At 40.1% G+C, this 19,485-nt stretch overlaps 1 protein-coding gene across 2 annotated transcripts in view; it reads right to left on the bottom strand.

Annotated features, from left to right (window-relative positions):
• LOC117360085 (cyclic nucleotide-gated cation channel beta-1-like) overlaps window positions 1-19,485 on the bottom strand; it is a 125,808-nt gene that overhangs the window by 22,608 nt on the left and 83,715 nt on the right. For both annotated transcript variants that reach the window (XM_033943729.1, XM_033943730.1), the window contains 5 exons: window positions 18,827-18,968; window positions 15,136-15,295; window positions 12,921-13,018; window positions 3,187-3,270; window positions 1,554-1,672 (listed from right to left, as the gene is read on the bottom strand). In XM_033943729.1, coding sequence (XP_033799620.1) covers window positions 1,554-1,672; window positions 3,187-3,270; window positions 12,921-13,018; window positions 15,136-15,295; window positions 18,827-18,968 — 603 coding nt within the window. The remainder of the gene's footprint in view (window positions 1-1,553; window positions 1,673-3,186; window positions 3,271-12,920; window positions 13,019-15,135; window positions 15,296-18,826; window positions 18,969-19,485) is intronic.

Below are 19,485 nucleotides of genomic sequence, written 5' to 3'. Positions count from 1 at the left end.
CAAAACACTGCTGTCCGCCTACTAACACACTTCAGTATAACTGATCATGTGACTCCATTGTTAAAACAATACCATTGGCTCTCAATTGCACACAGCATTCAATTCAAAACCCTGTTCCTAGCTTTTAAGGCCTTTCATCAAGGCTCCCTAGAATATCTTTCGTCTTTAACCATTCCATATTCCCCTACCAGGATTCTCAGATCTCTTAATGGTCATTGTATGGTCCTTCCTGGACCATGTTTAGCACAGAGTCCACCTAGGACTACTACAACTATTTTATTATTTCTAAATTGCTACCAGACGCACGCAGCACTGCACAATAATCATGCAAGAGATGGTCTCTGCTCAAAGGGACTCCACGTTCTTTTTTGTAGCTCCTTCACTTTGGAACAGAATGCCCTTCACACTACGTGCTCAGGAATCCCTCAGAAGTTTGAATCCTTCTTAAAGACCTTATTCTTTGAGCTTGCCTTTTCCTCTTAGTTCTGCCTCTGGACTGTTTCTTGGCGTTTCCCATCCTCCTGTGAGTTTGGTTGTATGTTCAGGAAATTTGATTGGTTCTTCCTTTCCTGTCACTTTGATGGAGTTTCCTTTCCACCTATTGATTTTTAGCCAGTGAACTGCTCAGTTCTGCTAGTCAGTTGTAGTAGTATATAAAATTGTGAATAAATAAAAAGAAAATACTCACGTAACTTACATAGCATGTATATGCAAGAGAGCATAAAGAATATTTTGTAAGTCAGGGCTATTCAATTCTGGTCCTTGAGGTCCACAAACAGGCCAGGTTTTCAGGATATCTGCAATGAATATGCATGAGAGAGATTTGCCTGCACTGCTTCTTTAGTATGCAAATCTCTCTCATATATAGTCATTGTAGATAGCCTGAAAACTTGACCTGTTTGTGGACCTCAAGGACCGGAATTCAGTAGCCCTGTTGTAAGTTATAAACATGGCTGCCATACTTAGGCACTCAAACTTACACTAGCTCAGGGATCTCACAGTCCCTCCTTGAGGGCCGCAATCCAGTCAGGTTTTCAGGATTTCCCCAAAGAATATGCATTGAAAGCAGTGCATGCACATAGATCTCATGCATATTCATTGGGGAAATCCTGAAAAGCCGACTGGATTGCGGCCCTCAAAGAGGGACTTTGAGACCCCTACACCAGCTCTATGGCTGTCTTAAGTGCGGCTGCCAAAATGTTAGGCATGTCAGTATCTGGTTACGAGAGTATTCTATAATGGAACCTAGATGCCTTATAGAATAGACTCCTACTGTGCAGTCTCAGGATGCCTAAATGGAGGCACCCAGTTATATAATTACCCCTTAATGCAGGGGTGTCAAAGTTCCTCCTTGAGGGCTGCAATCCAGTCGGGTTTCCCCAATGAATATGTATGAGATCTATTAGCATACAATGAAAGCAGTGCATGCAAATAGATCTCATGCATATTCATTGGGGAAATCCTGAAAACCTGACTGGATTGCGGCCCTCGAGGAGGGACTTTGACACCCCTGCCCTAATGCAAGGAAAAATGAAATTGGTTTTCTTGCTGACCTGATTTCTCCAAAGACAGAACCGGCTTTCAGGGTCACCAGCACTGTCTGACCATCTGGTCCTCCTAGCACCTGCACTTGCCCAGCTTTAATGATGTACATCTCTCTCCCAATTTCACCCTGAAAAAGGCGGAAAAGAGGTTCATGAGACACATAACAAGTACAGTGGAACAACCATGGAAAAGCTGTATATGGTGTCCTGCACTGGCTGGAGAAAAGCATATAATATGCAGGATAGGTGTGCTAGCATAAAACAAACTGCAAGGAACTTAGAAAAGATGTTTGTTTTCTTAGGGGGCAATTTTCATAAGGTATCTTCTATGGGTTATTGGGGTTTTACCTACAGAGAATGTCCCCTTGAAATTGCCCAAACCTTCCGTAGGAAAAAGTATGCATGCTGAGAGAATGCAGGCTCCTAATTAAACAAAGGACTTAAAAGTGGGAAATGACTAATATTTGCAATAAATAAATAAAAACTCCCTTGGTGAAATATGTGAACAAAAGGATCCTCAGACTTGGGGCACATGGTATAGTGCAGGGGTGTCCAATGTCGGTCCTCGAGGGCCGCAATCCAGTCGGGTTTTCAGGATTTCCCAATAAATATGCATGAGATCTCTATATATGCTAATAGATCTCATGCATATTCATTGGGGAAATCCTAAAAACCCGACTGGATTGCGACCCTCAAGGACCGACATTGGACAACCCTGGTATAGTGACAAACCTCAAAATCAAGGTTCCTGTGTATCTACTTCACATTAGTGCAAGGGTAGGGAACTCCAGTCCTCGAGAGCCGTATTCCAGTTGGGTTTTCAGGATTTCCCCATGCATGAGATCTATTTGCATGCACTGCTTTCAATACATATTCATTGGGGAAATCCTGAAAACCTGACTGGAATACGGCTCTCGAGGACTGGAGTTCCCTACCCCTGCATTAGTAGTTATATGTATTTCTTTTTTTCTAAGTTTTCCTTACACATCCAGGGTGGGGGGTGGGGGAGGGAATGATATTTTGGAAAATTGATATTACTTCTTCTGTATTACAATGTAATCATTAAATGTGTTTATTTGAACAATAATTGGGAAGAGGGTGGGTGGCTGAAACTGATGTTAGTTTATATTGTCTGTATAAAGATAGTGCAATCTCTGTAGTATTTTATGTTAAATCAAATCTATTGCACTGTTTTAGTACGGAAAACAATAAAATTTTTATCAAAAAAAAAAGGTTCCTGTGTATCAATTAAAGGATATAACAGCTCTTATACTACATTCACTTAATGAGATAAGTGCACATCACCCTAATTTGTTTAAAGACTAAATTCAGGAAAAAGCCTCAGAAAAGGAGCCTAAGCGCAGTTCTGTCATAGACTGAAATAGTCAGCGTAGTTTTGTATCGCTCCAAGCTCCAGTCATTGGCCACAAAAAACCTGAATATATCACATGTATAAGTGTATGCAATCTTGTTAATGTAGGTAATTATATGCCCATTTTGAGATGCACAATTTCCCACACGTAAAGCCTGTTTTACAAGCAGAAAATCCTTTACAAATTTCCTCTCCACTGGATTAAAACACTTAAGAGTTATCTGGTGGTAAAAGATTATATATTTATGTACAAATAAAGTTCCTTGTTACCTTTTTACAAACATAATCCCCAGGCAGGTAAACCACAGACCTCAATCGTTTTAACATGTCATAAATCATTTGCCGATCACAACCCTGCACAAAGAAAGATATAATGTCAGAACTCAGCGACCATGCATTTGGGCCTTAATCTCCTGTCCAGGTGAAAATCTCACTGGATGGCACATGGCATCTGGAAGGAGGAAGCATTTTGAGTTTGTAATATGGAAATTAAATTCACTAATCAGTGCCAAACATTCTTTCAGAAAAAGTTTGTCAAGATACAGCTTGTTTTTGTTAATCTCTAACATCATGGGCTTGATTCACCTACAATAAAACTGGCCTCTGGAAGGCAGACATTGAAAAATACTACATTTACAAGATATTTGCAATAAATCAGGACTTTCATATCTGGGTGCCACAGAGTGGAAAATAAGCTAAGGAGGATCAATTGTGAGCTGCTTAAGAGACTCGGTAAACTGTTCCTGACAAGCCAAATAGCTCTGAATATCGGCTGAAGAGTATAAAAAGTAAGCAAACCTTCTAAAATTACTTTTCCATTCAGTAGAAATATGCAAATAATTAGTTGTAAAGCATGAACTTGATGAATTTTAACCTGAGTCAAATTTGAGCCACTGACAAAGATGAAACAGGTAAAAGCTAATGTCTGGTGGGCAGATAGGAAACCCCTGCACATCCTCAGAATATTTCCTAGGATGCTCTAGAAAAAAGTCCTCTGACTTGACATGTATTTGACAGAGAATTTCTAATACATAGTAATCACTATGAGTTTTAGATGTTTCTCTGAGTTTTATAGACAACGAAAGGGGGAACCAACAAAGGCTGCAGTCAAGAGTACGAAAGCAAAAACAAGGAAAACTGCTGAAACGGACAAGATTCGTTTCTAGGTCCCGAAATAACATTCTGTCATCTGGAGGCAATTCCCCCCAGAAAGAAAGATAGATAGCCAGTATTCTGAAGAGATTTTTGCCTGATTTATTATGAGTCTGCAAAACATTTATATATCTGTTACATATCAGTGGTAACCATCACAAGAAAAGGGGGATGGACAAGAGAGGGGAGGGGGTGCGTGAGCAGGATATGTACTTCATTGTTTAAATCTTAAAGGTGTTAAGAGCTGTGGGGGGTTGAGCCTTCCTGTCTCAGACAACTAACCTAGTTAACATAAATTAAATGACCTCTTCCCAAACCATTAAGAAAGTAAACACCCAACATTCTACATTTGATTACTTCCAGCATGGACAGAGACAGAAAACTTAAAATGTGTCCTTTCATAGACAGAGACAGAAAATCTATCCTTTCATTACAATCCCCTCTTACGTCATGAAAATGACGTCATAAATGCACAGCATGAGCGTGGAGGGAGAGATATTCTAGATATGTCTCTTGAGGAGGGGTTTTAGGGGCTGCAATGAGTCAAACAGCACAGGAACAGTCTCTTTTACCCACCCCTGCATCCAACTAAAATACAGATCCCAAGGATTAGATAAACCAGAATTACGTTTAAGTTCAACATTCTTATTGATAGTAATAAGGGACTCAAACCTAGCCTTAACCTGGTCTCGGGCCTTGAATTCATCTGGGACCCCTATCTCATCTATGTATAGCTAAAGTGCACTGGCCTATCTACTGGCTGAGTAGTTTAATACGGAGCCGGAGGTCTCCACAGAGCCAGTAAATATCACCTAAAGAAAAATCTAATGCTGCAACAGTGAAGCATACCTATAATTTCCAAAAAAAAATACTAGGCTGTAGTTAAATTTCCAGTATGCCTCGGACAATAGTTTCTGATTAATACATTAACACATTTTAGAATCAGGACTACTTGAAACCGTCTTCCTGCCCTCAGGGTCTATCTGCATCCCCTTGCCAGAGTCAGATTGATACAATTTCCCATAGGCCTTTGGTGACACCAGCTATGCCAACCGAAAATGCTGAACGCCTGCAACGGCTATGCTGACATCTTCCATATTCTTTGAAATGAAAGCAAACTTGTGGTACCCTTAGCCAGCTTGCCTCGCTTATGCCTTGCCAATCTCTAACAGTATATCATAGCTGTCCTCCAAGCTATGAAGATGAACAGTTCCCATTATGAGTTCAAACCTCTGTCTTAGGTCGTATAGGCCATAATCTGGGCGGGGATCCCAGTATGCCCATATCTTACCCGTCGTTGAGCGAGTGAACGTGCATAAGGGTTGTAGGAAACTTTCTCAGGAGGCCCAGGCAAAAAGGTACAAGGATGTCATAAGAGAGTATGTAAGTATGGGATAAGGGATAATATTATCTCTGACCCTGGTAATGGTAATGCAATAGGCCATGCCAAATTAAAACCAAATTAGAACCAAATTAGCAAGTTGTCAGAGAAGATACTGGAAATTCATGTATAACTGCCTTAAAAGCTAGAAGGAACTTTGTGAGAAAAGAAATGTACACGTGTTTCACTCTACAGCAAAGGAGAATCATAACAATATATAGCAAAATTTGTAGAGTAGTTAAGATAGGATGAATTAAAACATTAAATACATGGTTTGCAGTGGGCGAATACTCAAAGAAAAGTTCCAAAGCTTGAGACATGAGCATCTTGGAGCAAATTTTGTGCAATCTGTCCATTTTCAAAAGTGATAGTATGATTCACTTCTTTGGAGGTTTTCTTAAGTTGTTCAATGTAAGTATGGAGTTCAGTAAAGTTCAGCAGCTTTTGGAATGTCTCATTCCCCATTCCAAGAGGTAGTGGATGTACAGCATATGAAGTAAAGTCTGAAATGTCCATAGAATAGGTTAAATAGGAGGAATTGTACAGCAAAGCGTTCTTAGGAAGGTGGCTTTCTCCGATGAACAGGAAACATTGTGTACAGCATGTGTGGAAAAGTCTTTGCAGTCAGGGTGCAGGAAGATGAATTACAGTCTAGCAGGAACCGGCAGTCTCTTTAAACTGGTGAGATGCACACTTGGGATGAAATGATGTTTGCACAGGATCTGTTGTTTGCACAGGATCACTGGAAATTAGTGGTGTTCACCCTTGAGATGAAATGATGTCTGTGCATACAGGGAGGGATTTGAAAAGAGTCCCGATATCATTCAGCAGCTGTACTCCAGTGTGATAGAAAATGGAGGAGAAACCATGTTGCCTGTACTGAATGTAGAGAGAGAGAAACCAGGTTGCCTGTACTGAATGCATAGAGAGAGAGAGAGACTAGTTGCCTGTACTGAATGTGGCAACATGTAACAATATTAATGCATTTATAGTTATGGCAAAAGACAGACAATAATCAGGTACTTAAGGTTCTTAATCAGACATTTCAAAAAGATATGTTTTTTGTGTGCTGCATATAACTATTATGGCAATTCAGAGAGACCATAATTCTGTACTGAATGTATTAAAAAAATTATGTCAGAAATGTGTACTGAATGGTTCATATCAAGTGAGCACCATAGAATATAGATATAGAATAAAACCTTTTCTTAAAATATAACCCCTAACTAAGCTACATTTAGCATATGCAAATTATAGGGAAAAAAGAACATTGCGCAATTTGGCTAGTTAAAAAAATTAGGGAAAGAGCTAGCTTTAGAAATGGCCAATATTATATATCCTGGGGTACCCCCTAAACTAAAACAAATAGACAAGAGACAGACCACATAGCACAGACAACATAAAACACAAATTTTGAGGCGTCGGCATTATTCTTCCATCTGTCAAGTGTTCAGGGCTGAATTTAACTCTGCAAATAAACACATTGTTATAGAAAAACAAAACAGAGATGAAATGCATATCATAACCATCTCATATTTAGAAAAGCTAATGTCTCTTTGGATCGTCTTTATCTCTGCAGTGACAAAGAGGATCCCTGGAAAACACCAGAAATATCCTAGTGCCAAAACTGGGATGGGCATGCGCTGCTAAGAAAAAGAAAAGAAAAACACATTTTAATTTTGCAACATCCTAATTTCAGCTAAAACAATAGGAAGGAATTTTTTCCATTCACAAATGTGCCAGCTGTGGCCTTCCAGATCTTATCTTTAATAGTCCTATTCATGCGTTCGACAACACCGAAACTCTGTGGGTGATATAGGAGATGAAATTTCCACTCAATGCGGAATGCGATAGCTAAATCTTTGCATACTCTGGCAGTGAAAGCAGGACCATTATCTGTTGATGTGTGTGGGACATCCCCACCTAGGGATGATTTCGCGAAGTAAAATGTTCACCATAGTCTGAGCAGTTTCATTTGTAGTGGGAAAAAACTTCAGGTTATCGGGAGAACATGTCAACAATAACAAGGGCAGCTGGTATACAGGATTTCCCCTCTTTGCACCAAAGTCCGTCCGAAGGGCGGCTTTGGGCACCGGCCAGATGGGCATTGATTAAGCCAGTGACCAGGGTCTCCGCAATTAAAACATCCAGTACTTCTAGATGGATTATTACCATCTCAATCGGAGACAGGGGCCCGCCCGCTACGAAACCCGTGACCCCTTCTTCCGCGAGGAGCGGACAGGCGCGGTCCCCAGGTAGGTAGCTGGCCCTAATAATGCAGGATTTCCCAAGGCTTAGAGATCTCAAAGCGTAGGAGAGTGTTGCGTAGTGGTTAGCGCTACAGCCTAAGGAACCTGAGGCTTGGGGGTTCAAACCCCGCACTGCTCCTTTTTTCAATCTGAAATTATGCACGAGAACTAGTGGGCCATTCTGAAATCATTTGTTTGACCAGAATCTGCAAAGGAGAACGGAGGTTAGAAAGGAAAGTCTGAATAAGTAGGGAATCCATATTTGCATGGGCACTAAGACTCATTAAGCCTCTTCCACACCTATCAAGCTCTGTCTGCAATCCTAATCGAATCACATTGGATTCCTGTTACTCATCGCATTACCTTTAAAATCCTACTTTTAGTTTTTAAAACACTGTCTTTGAACGAACCCCAATTCATTAATAACTATTTACTCCCCATAGTATATCACTTTCTTTAAGGTCCATGGAACACCTTACCTCAGCATGTAAGAGAAGAAAATGACCTAAACCATTTTAAAAGCAATCTGAAGAGCTTCCTTTTTAAAGACGCCTTTAATTTATTTATTCCCTATTCCTATTGCCCTCATCATTCACGTCTTCCCTTGTGTTCTATTAATACAATTGTAGTTCTGCCCTTTCTTCCTTATGCATCTGTTAGTTTGTATGTCAATATGTCAGGCTCATGTAATTTACTATAAATAAGCATATGTGTACACCTTTTGTTTTTTATGATCATATTAGCACTATAATTAAATCTACATTTTACAGATTACGTAGGATACGATCTATTGCAAAATTCCTATGTCAGAACATATCCATTAAACTCATAGAAAATATGACCATGTTACACCCCTTTTGATAGATGCACATTGGCTTCCAGTTAATTTCGGATAACGTACAAACTCTGTCTGCTTGTTTTTTTAAATCTCTTCTTCATAAGACCCCAGCATTCATATTTAAACATTTAATTCCTTATCATTCAAACAGAACCCTGAGGTCTAATGAGCAAAACTTATTAACCATTCCATCACTTAAAATTATTAACACTAGACGTCAATTTATTTATTTATTTTTTTTATTTTTTTTTTTTTTCTGTAACTGCTCCTCAAACTTGGAACGATCTTCCCATTTATCTGCGGAATGAGCAGGATTTAGGAAAATTTATTTTACCCAATGTTATTATTTAAAGTTTGTTTTTGTATTGTATTGTCCTTATTTGACTATAGAATTTGATTAAGCGATTAATCAAGAAAAATAATAAACCTGAAACTTGAAACTTGATTTGTAAATTGCTTAGCAAATTAAATTAAGCTATTCAATAAGTTAAAAATAAACTTGAAACTTGAATCTCACAAATTTCCATATCTTTCTTGCTCTATCTGTAAAACTAATTCTGGCACCTGTATTAATTAAAGTTAATTTATCCTGACCCTCTTTAAGACAATTGCCTCCAAATTATTCAGAATACTGCCATTAAAATCATTTCACCTTAAAAGCTCAAAAATTTGATCATGTCACACTACTTTTGATTAACTCCCATTGGCTTCCCAAAGATCATTGATTTACTTATAAAATAATGTTACTGATACATAAAACCATAGCTTCCGGTCTACCTGATTTCATCAACAGGTTATTAATTTCCCACAACCTGCATCGCACATTACATTCTTCTTATCAAAACCTGTTATCCATTTCCTCTTTAAAACACCTTGGCACCGTGCATACTAATAAAGTTCATCACTTGATAAATTTAAAACTAGCTTGAAGGCCTTTCCTTTCAAAGACGCATTTGGAGTATAATAGTCCTTTTAAGGACTGTAATGGGACTTTGCTCCTTGCTTTTCTTATTCATTTTAATCTTTTCTACAAAGTGCTAGATTATTTATTTTTTTTTTTTTCCCTTTTGTTTTCATCCTTCTCTCTTTTTCATTATAATTTGTTTTGCTTTGTTTTTAAATATATGCCTTTCTGACTGTCTGTTTTAATAATTACACAAATGTATTTCTACCCTTTTTCATTTTGTTTCTGTAAGTTCCCCAAACAAACCTGAAACCTACTGGCCTACAAACAGTGCTGAAAACTAGTCAGCCTGCTTGTCACTACAACAAAGGACAAAGACTGCCACAGAATCAGCTCTAGGACACCCACTGCAAAAACCAAACCTGATCCAATACATATTGTGACAGGGAAGTGCCTGTCAGCAGTTTAAACCCGGTTTTAAACCCTGCCTTGCAAAGGGCTGTCCCTATTCCTAAGCCCAGGAAACTGCCCAGCAACCCTGTGCCCATCACCAAGAGCCAACAGGTAGGGCAAGGCAGAGAGGCAAGGACAGAAACCATAGCGTTCTTTCTCCCTTAGTCTAACTGTGAACTAGTATGAATAAATTACTTAGAGCCTGAGAGGAAAGCCGGAGGTGAGAACCTGTAATTAACCTCTCCCGAAAGCTTGCACGGAACTTAGAGTCCCGAGAATTCTTAACCCTTAAGAGCAGTCTGAAATGGTTGGGTAATAAAGTTCCCTAACCCTACCCTGGGAGTTTGGGGTAGTGGGGGCATTGGGCTTCAGGTGGGACAGTGCTAAAGCTTCCTAAAGATTTTTCAAACAGAAAAAGCAAAATCAGGAGAAAACGTTTTTGGTTTTATTTTATTTTTTTGCTTTTCTGCCTGGACAGCAGGCTGGACTGTATGAAAGTATGCTTTTGTCCAAGTCTCCTCAACACAGAGGGACTGCTGGAACCCTAGTGCTGCAAACTGAGGGAAATAAAAGAAAAGCTGAACTTTACCACTAACGCAGCCTCCACTAATTATTTCACTGTTTCCCAGTGGGAATTCTCCTGGGAGCGCCTGGTCCCCACACCTGGGGCGGGAGCTGGGTTGCCAGCACTAGGCTTAACCCCGGCCCCGCCACAATATATGCAGACGACATCTCCATCCTAACAGCATAACAAATGAAATCTCAAAATACATTACTCATATAATGACTGAAATAGAACATTGGACAAGCAACTTCAAACTGAAACTTAACACAGAAAAAAACAAAAATCTTCCTTGCAAGCCCAACGGATAATAAAATTACCAATTCAACGCTACATATAAAAGACCTTCGTTTAGATTACTAGTGCAATCACTAGTGCTTTCTACCCTGGACTATTGTAATATCGTTTATTTGGGTATCATTCAGAACTCAGCTGTCCGCTTGATACTGAAGCGAACAAAGTCTCATCTGTCTAGGAGGTGGAAAATCCTAAGTGTCTTTATGACCCATTAGAAAAACAATATCACAATGCAGGAATTTTTTCAATAACAAAAAAAACAATGTGAAAATGCAGAAATTTTCGCTTACCTTACCTTATAAGCGAGGTACATTAATAATATACAATATAATCTTATACTCTATAAAATCTTATCTAAGCAATAGACGAGAAAGCGCATGCAAAGAATAGCACAGATGACAGAATGCGCAGACGTTTCTATAAATCCACAATAGAGACTTTCCAAAAGTCTTCACTTAATTTCATTCTTCCCGAAAGAATGGATTTTCACGGCAGGAATTTACCGAAAACTCCACATTAATATTTGTCCTTACCAAAAGGACAGTGTCCTTGCCAAAAGGACAGTAACCGCGGCGGGTTTACCGAAAACCCTACAATTTAAATAAAGGGTTGGAACATGATGCCAATACCTGTGAGTATTAAAGAACAGAATTCAAAATTCAGAAATACTCACAAAATATTGGCAATGTCAAGTCCATCACGGACGTAGCCCCCAAATTGAAACGGACAAGATTCGTTTCTAGGTCCCGAAATAACATTCTGTCATCTGGAGGCAATTCCCCCCAGAAAGAAAGATAGATAGCCAGTATTCTGAAGAGATTTTTGCCTGATTTATTATGAGTCTGCAAAACATTTATATATCTGTTACATATCAGTGGTAACCATCACAAGAAAAGGGGGATGGACAAGAGAGGGGAGGGGGTGCGTGAGCAGGATATGTACTTCATTGTTTAAATCTTAAAGGTGTTAAGAGCTGTGGGGGGTTGAGCCTTCCTGTCTCAGACAACTAACCTAGTTAACATAAATTAAATGACCTCTTCCCAAACCATTAAGAAAGTAAACACCCAACATTCTACATTTGATTACTTCCAGCATGGACAGAGACAGAAAACTTAAAATGTGTCCTTTCATAGACAGAGACAGAAAATCTATCCTTTCATTACAACTGCAGACGGGCATACAATGATGCAGGCACAGTTTATTGGATAAAATGCAGTTAAAAACATCACCTAGGGGCAAACAAGCCAAAGGACCCGACACGGTCCATGTTTCGGAAAACACACCTTCATCGGGGGTCCTGACAATGCAAAATAAAAACATTCAGAATAAAATTACATCATTATATAAGCATATATGAAGAAAAAGAATAGGAAACAAAGACTGACAAGTGAAAAACCAAAAAATGAAATAAAATGAGAAGTGAAAGATAAAAGTGAGAGATAAAAATAATGAAAATGATGAAAGACATCCAAAACAAAAAGAAAAAAGAGTCACCAATGTGTCATACAGGTGTGTATAATCACCAACAGTAATTGAGCCAGAAAAGACTGCTAGAAAAAAGGACTACTGAAAAAAAGTAGTAAATGTAAAAAAAGTAGTAATCACCAACATTATTTTATTATTTGATATATTATTTTACATTTACTACTTTTTTTCAGTAGTCCTTTTTTCTAGCAGTCTTTTCTTGCTCAATTACTGTTGGTGATTATGACACATTGGTGACTCTTATTTCTTTTTGTTTTGGATGTCTTTCATCTCTCACTTTTATCTTTCACTTCTCATTTTATTTCATTTTTTGCTTTTTTCACTTCTCAGTCTTTGTTTCCTATTCTTTTTCTTCATATATGCTTATGTAATGATATAATTTTATTCTGTATGTTTTTATTTTGCATTGTCAGGACCCCCGATGAAGGTGTGTTTTCCGAAACACAGACCTTGTCGGGTCCTTTGGCTTGTTTGCCCCTAGGTGATGTTTTTAACCACATTTTATCCAATAAACTTTGCCTGCATCATTGTACGCCCGTCTGCAGTTTTCCTTGTTTTTGCTTTTGCTTTTGTTCTCTGAACTTTATGACAGCTCATGTTTTTGTCCTTTTCCTCAGTTTACACAACTAGAATTGAATAATACAGAGTGCTTAGCTTGCAGTATCATATCTCAGGGAAAGTACCTGGAAGAGAGGCACTTTGCTGACTATGGTATAGTTCACATCAACAGCAATATCCAGCTTCATCTTGTCAGGCAGCTGCTGCATAAGCTCTGAATCGTCTATAAAATACAGGAAGAAACAAAATAAAGATGCAACTCTAGATTAACTACATCACTAAAGATAACATCTATTTGCCATCTTCTGCTCCTACCCCTTGCAAGCTGGAAAAACTTTGCAGTAAGAATCAGGCTTTTGGGCCTAACTGACATTGCTGAAATACTGTCTGTTTAAATCACATAGTTTGTTCACTGGCTAAGAGACTGCTACAAAAGCATATTTACTACACATTTCTGCTTTAGGGAGAATATTCCCAGCTAGTTAAAAATACATCTTTGGCTCCCTCTTATCAGTCTGTGAAGGACACTACAAGGTACTGTGAGACAAAAACATTTGGTTCTCATCAAAGCCTGGACATCTGTCATAAACATATTTTCCATATTTCTGCATTTTTCAAATTATTTAGAGGAACCACCAGCATTTGTGAACACAGATTTAAGAATAGCATTTTCCCGACATGGACCATGTTTTGTTCTCTACATCAGGATTCAAATGCAAAAGTTCCAGGTCCCTAAATGTCTCAAAAATTGTTTTCACATGCTATATGGCCACTGCTATCGAATATGGTTGGTGCCTGCTTAACGACCAGCAACTCCCAATCTATGCCCCCAGACTGCCCTGGCACTAACTGTGCTGCAAGAGTCACAGTCAATATTCAGCAGCATTACCTGGTTACACACAAATTACACAGTTATCCAATTAATCCAACCATTAAAATTCTAGGGATATATTTGGATAAGAGCTCAGACCGATGCTTCGGAAAAAAAAATTTTATGCACTGTAAACTCAGTAATTCAATCCTATTTCGACACTATACCATTTAGACTACTGCTGCAATTGTTAGTTTTGAGTATTCTAGATTATTGTAATATAGTCCATCTTGCAGGCTATCAAAAAACCTTTATAGATTATGCATAATACAAAATACTGAAGTTTGCTTAATTTTTAACTTGAAAAAGACAGACCTTGTGACACCTTACTGTTGAAGGTTACACTGGCTTCTTGAGGAGTATTTTTTTCAAATTGGATGCTTATGCTACAAAGTCTCTCATGGTCTTGCACCAATCTGTCTTGTGAATCATTTTATATTTGCTAGTCAAAGATGTCTGTTACGTACTTCTGCATTATTTGTTTTTTCAACTGTAAAAGGTTGTTTATAGAAGAGATACCATCAACAATGATTCCAAGCTTCCAGCTGAGACCATGATTTCCAACAATTATTGGCAAGCTCCACTTCTTATTCACATTTTAGGAAATTATTGAAATCTTATTTGTTTGTAAAATTCCTGTAAGAATGATTTTGTATCTATATATATAAAACCCCTAGCCACGCATGCGCACTTAACTGCGTGCTTCCGTGATCTCTGATCTGTGAGATGTAGGTCCGTGGCCGCAGGAGTGCGCATGCGCGAGTCCCCAGCCTTACTGCTTCCCAGCCGCCAGCATTGGACTCCCTGCTCTCCAGATCGCGGTGTCGGCTCCTCTCATGAGCCGCACCAGCGTCGGAGAAGATCGTGGATCGAGAGGAGCCCTGCGACATTTGCCCAGAGCAGGCCAGACCGCGGATCGGGCAGGGAAGCGCCGAAAGAGACTCCAGCTGCGAGCCGCTCAGTGGAACCAGGCAGGCAGCCACGCGAGGGAGGGAAACAGAAAAAATAACCGGTACGTGCAAGGAGAAGCTGGGCCTGCCTGCGGGAAACACGATAAGGGAAGGGGGGGGGGCCAAAAGGAGCAGGCCACATCGTGCTAAGAGTAGGGAAGAGGGGTGGGGGAAAATGCTGATACTGCTGCACAGGGATTTGGAGAGGAAGGGAAATACCTGGAGGAAAGACACAGGGAGAGGGACAGAAAGACAGAGAAAGGGGGCCAGAGAGAGAGAGAGAGAGAGACAGTGGGAGGGAGAGAGACAGAAAGACAGACATACATATATTCTAGCACCCGTTTATGTAACGGGCTTAATGACTAGTTTTACTATAATTGTTCAGTTTTATGTAACTTGTTAACCACATAAGGTTTTGCGGCTAGCCCACACAGTATGGTTTAAGCAGGCAAGAACCCCTTGGTTCACTTAATCCACATTGAATATTGATCCCACTATTAACAGAACACTGTTTCTTACCCAGCATGCCTTGGGAATGCCATGTGTACTCATACCACATTTTGACTCGTTTCTGTACAGATTTGGGGATCCTGTAGGAGTTCATATATCTAACAGTGCTGTCCATACAGCTCCGATAATATGTCTGTCCGGCAGTGGCAGCACCTACCACATCTCTCATCTGCAATGGGACATAGAAAAAGTATATGCTGATAGGTAATTCTAAATCCAGGGCTGGATTAACTATTGGGGAAAATAGCTTAAATTGTACAGCCCTTCTCTCCTGGATATATGGCTCTTAAACAGGGAGACGCAACAAAGGACAATGGACACATGCAAAACCTAAAATGGATCCTCTTAAGGATTTCCTTTTAGGGCCCAAGCCATTTAGCTAGTATTCCTAAATGAAAGGCTACACTGGGGAAATTTCTTCAAAGCAGAACAACTACAGCTGAATTCTAGAAACACACAGCGATCCTTGCATAAAAAATAGTGCTTATATTTATGTGCCAAAAGACCCCAGATATTCAATGCCGAGCCATGTCAAGGCACTGGCATTGCATATCAGGTTTATGCAGCTGGCTATCTCTTATGTCAGGGGTGTCCAATGTCGGTCCTCGAGGGCCGCAATCCAGTCGGGTTTTCAGGATTTCCCCAATGAATATGTATGAGATCTATTAGCATACAATGAAAGCAGTGCATGCAAATAGATCTCATGCATATTCATTGGGGAAATCCTGAAAACCTGACTGGATTGCGGCCCTCGAGGACCGACATTGGACACCCCTGTCTTATGTAGTTATGTGCAATATTTAGCATTTAACTGCCTAAGCAATAGCACATAAAAGTTGGATTGTATTTCATGCAGTCTGATTTGGATGCTTACTTAGGGGGTCTTTTATAAAGATTAGTATAAGTTATCTGCAGCAGGGCCTATAGGAATAAAAGGGGATGTGTGGCAGATAACTTGCGCTAACCTTTAGTAAAAGACCTCCTTAGGCAGTTAAGCACTGAATATGGGCACTTAACTACCTTGAAGGGACACGTATCAGAACTTTAGTAATTTTCCTTAGGCATTTGTTGTTTAAAGATGTAAAGGCAGGCCCTGTTTGTCTTTCCTTCCTTGAAGAGAATACAAGGACATGAATGTTTAAACAGAGATGCTGTAAAGTGAATTCAATTGTTTTGTTAAGCCGTATTTACAGACAGATTTAGATTAGGGGCTCTGCTGGTTAAGGCTTTTTCTGACCCTCTGTGGACTTCAATCTCCAGATAGGAAAAATGCTGATGTGTTTAAAGTTTCATGTGACCTGTGTCCATATATGGTTTGTGTTTACGTCACATGCCGTCACATGCTGACAAACCTGATTCATATAAAAGATGTGAAACTCATAATAAAATTTGGACATGTTTTGGAAGACGATTTCTGGTCTTTAAGATGTGTCCCCAGGTACCTGACTTCCAAATGACAGAGACAGAGAAAGTATGGGGCAGGAATTGGGACCTAAATCCTTTTCATACCTAAGTGTTGACTCCTCCCCTGGACCACCCACAAAATAACTGGCTTTCAGTTTAGCAATCAGTGATGATATTTAACAGCCACTTAACAGTGGTTAAGTGCCACTGAATATCAGCAGATATCTCCGCACAGGTGATTTAAGCAGCCAGATGCCTCTCCTGGCCACTTAAGTGACGTGGAGGTCCATTTTCGATATGACGTCTAAGTCCGACCTTGGATGTTTGTGAAGTACATCTAAAAATCAGGTAGGAAAAATGTCCATTTTCGAAACTGTAAAACATCTATCTTTTTCGAAAATGGACATTTCTAGACGTGTTCGCCTTTAGCGTATCTATCTTTTTTGGCCATTTTCAAAAACCAAAACGTCCAAATGAAAAACGCAAAACAAGTCATTTGGACGTAGGAGGGACCAGTATTTTTAGTACACTGGCCACACAGACATCCCAGCAGAGTGGTGGGGCACCCAAGGGAGCACTGCAGTGAACTTCACATAAAAGGTCTTGGGTACACATCCCACCATAACCCCCTTACATTGTATGGGGAACCCTCCAAAACTCAACCAAAACCAACTGTCCTCAGATGTCTACCACCCCTATAGCCCTTATGCCTGCAGGTATCATCTACATGTCAGTACAGTAGGGTTTTGGTGGGTTCACACTTTCCACTGCAAGTGTAGTGGTTGGAGTGGGATATGGGCCTGGGTCTCCTTCTCTGCAGTCCACTGCACTGACTACCAGGTACTCCAGACACCAGCTTGCTGCTCTAATAGGACTGCCCATTACTTCTGCTGCTGTCATAGAGACAGATGTGTACTGTTTCGTTCACATATTTGGGGTTGTAGGGGGTCAGTGACACCTGGAGAACTGTGGAGGGGTCATGCCTTCATGTCTCCAGTGGCCATATGGTCAGTTTGGGCACCTTTAAGGCACGTATTCATTTCTAAAACAGGTCTTGCCTTTGATGAGGCCTTCTCTACTTGAAGTAGAGAAGGCCTCATCAAAGGCAAGGCAAATGATGGGATGTATCAATAGAAGCTTCGTCAGCCATAAACCTGAAGTCATAATGCCACTCTACAGAACCATGGTGAGACCCCATCTGGAATACTGTGTGCAATTCTGGAGGCCACATTACCAGAAAGATGTGCTTCGAGCTGAGTCGGTCCAGCGGATGGCCACTAGGATGGTCGCGGGGCTCAAGGGTCTCTCATACGAAGAAAGACTGAGCAAACTGCAGCTCTATACCCTAGAGGAGCGCAGGGAAAGGGGTGACATGATTGAGACATTTAAGTACGTCACAGGTCGTGTCGAGGTGGAAAACGATATATTCTTTCCCAAGGGACCCTCGGTCACAAGGGGGCACCCGCTCAAACTCAGAGGAGGGAAATTTAGTAGTGACACCAGGAAGTATTTTTTCACAGAAAGGGTGGTAGATCACTGGAACAGACTTCCGGTGCAGGTGATCAAGGCCACCAGCGTGCTCGACTTTAAGAATAAATGGGACATCCACGTGGGATCCCTACGAAGGTCGAGTTAAGGAACTAGGTCATTAGCATTCAACTTAATGGGGTGGGTCAATGGAGTGGGCAGACTTGATGGGCTGTGGCCCTTTTCTGCCGTCATCTTTCTATGTTTCTATGTCTTTATCCAACCATCTATATGGCACCCTGGATGTTTTGTGAATTGTTTGATTCTCTCTGCAAGCATCCAAGTCCTAAGCCTAAACACATCCCCTTGAGATTTAGATGCACTGGGGACAAACAGCCTAGAAAAACGCCTAGAAAGTATATTTTGAAAATGGCAATCCAAACATCTACTGCAAATGGCACTTTATGCCATTTTTTAAAATGTCTCTGTGTTTTGAAAATGAGCCCTTTGAATATCAACCCAACAGAGGCCAGTTTATCAGCATAAATTCTTTGAATAGGGGGATCTTTTTCTGTCTTCATAAAATAGGCATATGTTTTATTTTGTTAATAGATGCTCTAATTCTGCCATGAGAGTACTTTTGAAAAAGTTTTATACACACTCTTAACTGTGGAAAAAAGGTGGCAAAGTTAGTGGGATTGAAACTATGGGCAGAGATTTCATTCAGTGATAGGAACCTTAGTTACAGTACCTCTGAAATCCAAAGCTCCATTGTGAGCAGCTCGTTAATATATTTGCCATGCAAAGGCATTTATTTCCTGTTACTTACCTGACCAATCATGACAGAAAAGGCAAAGACTCCCATAAAATAGTTCAGGAGCTGGAAACAGATCTCAAACAGAGTCTCTGGTTTAGGCAAACCACCAATGGTGATCAGGGTTTTCACAGCCCAGTAATAGCAGCGAATATAACTGCAGGAAAAGAAGCAAAAAGGCAGACTTTTGTTATGTCTAGCTTGCGATTCACTAATATCTCCCACTAAATCCTTTCATGTATCTGCTATAGACACAAGAAACAAGGCACTACAGCAGGATTATACAGGTAGAGTGATTTCCAGAGCTATTCCTGTGGATCAAGCAGTACTTTAGCTATAGAAATGATCCATTTGAAACTTGCCCACCCTGCAAATAGTTTCACTATGCACATACTTTTACCTGCATTGATTGGTTGATATATTACAGGCTTGACCAACCTACGGCCCTGGGGCCAGAACCCAGCCCTCCGTGTACTTTATTCTGGTCCTCGGAAGTTTGGTAATTCATGTTGTTCTTATAGCAAGATTCTTGGCGCCTAACATTTGAAAATGATTGGGGGGTGCTGAACTCAAGGCTCACAACAAATCTCTCCTTATCCAGCAAACAAATCAAAATACATCTGGCTACCTGTATCTAAATGTCAAGATCATGGCAGGTAATGTGAACAAATCAA

Source organism: Geotrypetes seraphini, chromosome 4 (assembly GCF_902459505.1).
Source record: "Geotrypetes seraphini chromosome 4, aGeoSer1.1, whole genome shotgun sequence".
Lineage (NCBI taxonomy): Eukaryota > Metazoa > Chordata > Amphibia > Gymnophiona > Dermophiidae > Geotrypetes > Geotrypetes seraphini.
Note: the sequence above shows the minus strand (reverse complement) of the source record. Positions and strands in the feature narration are given on the sequence as shown.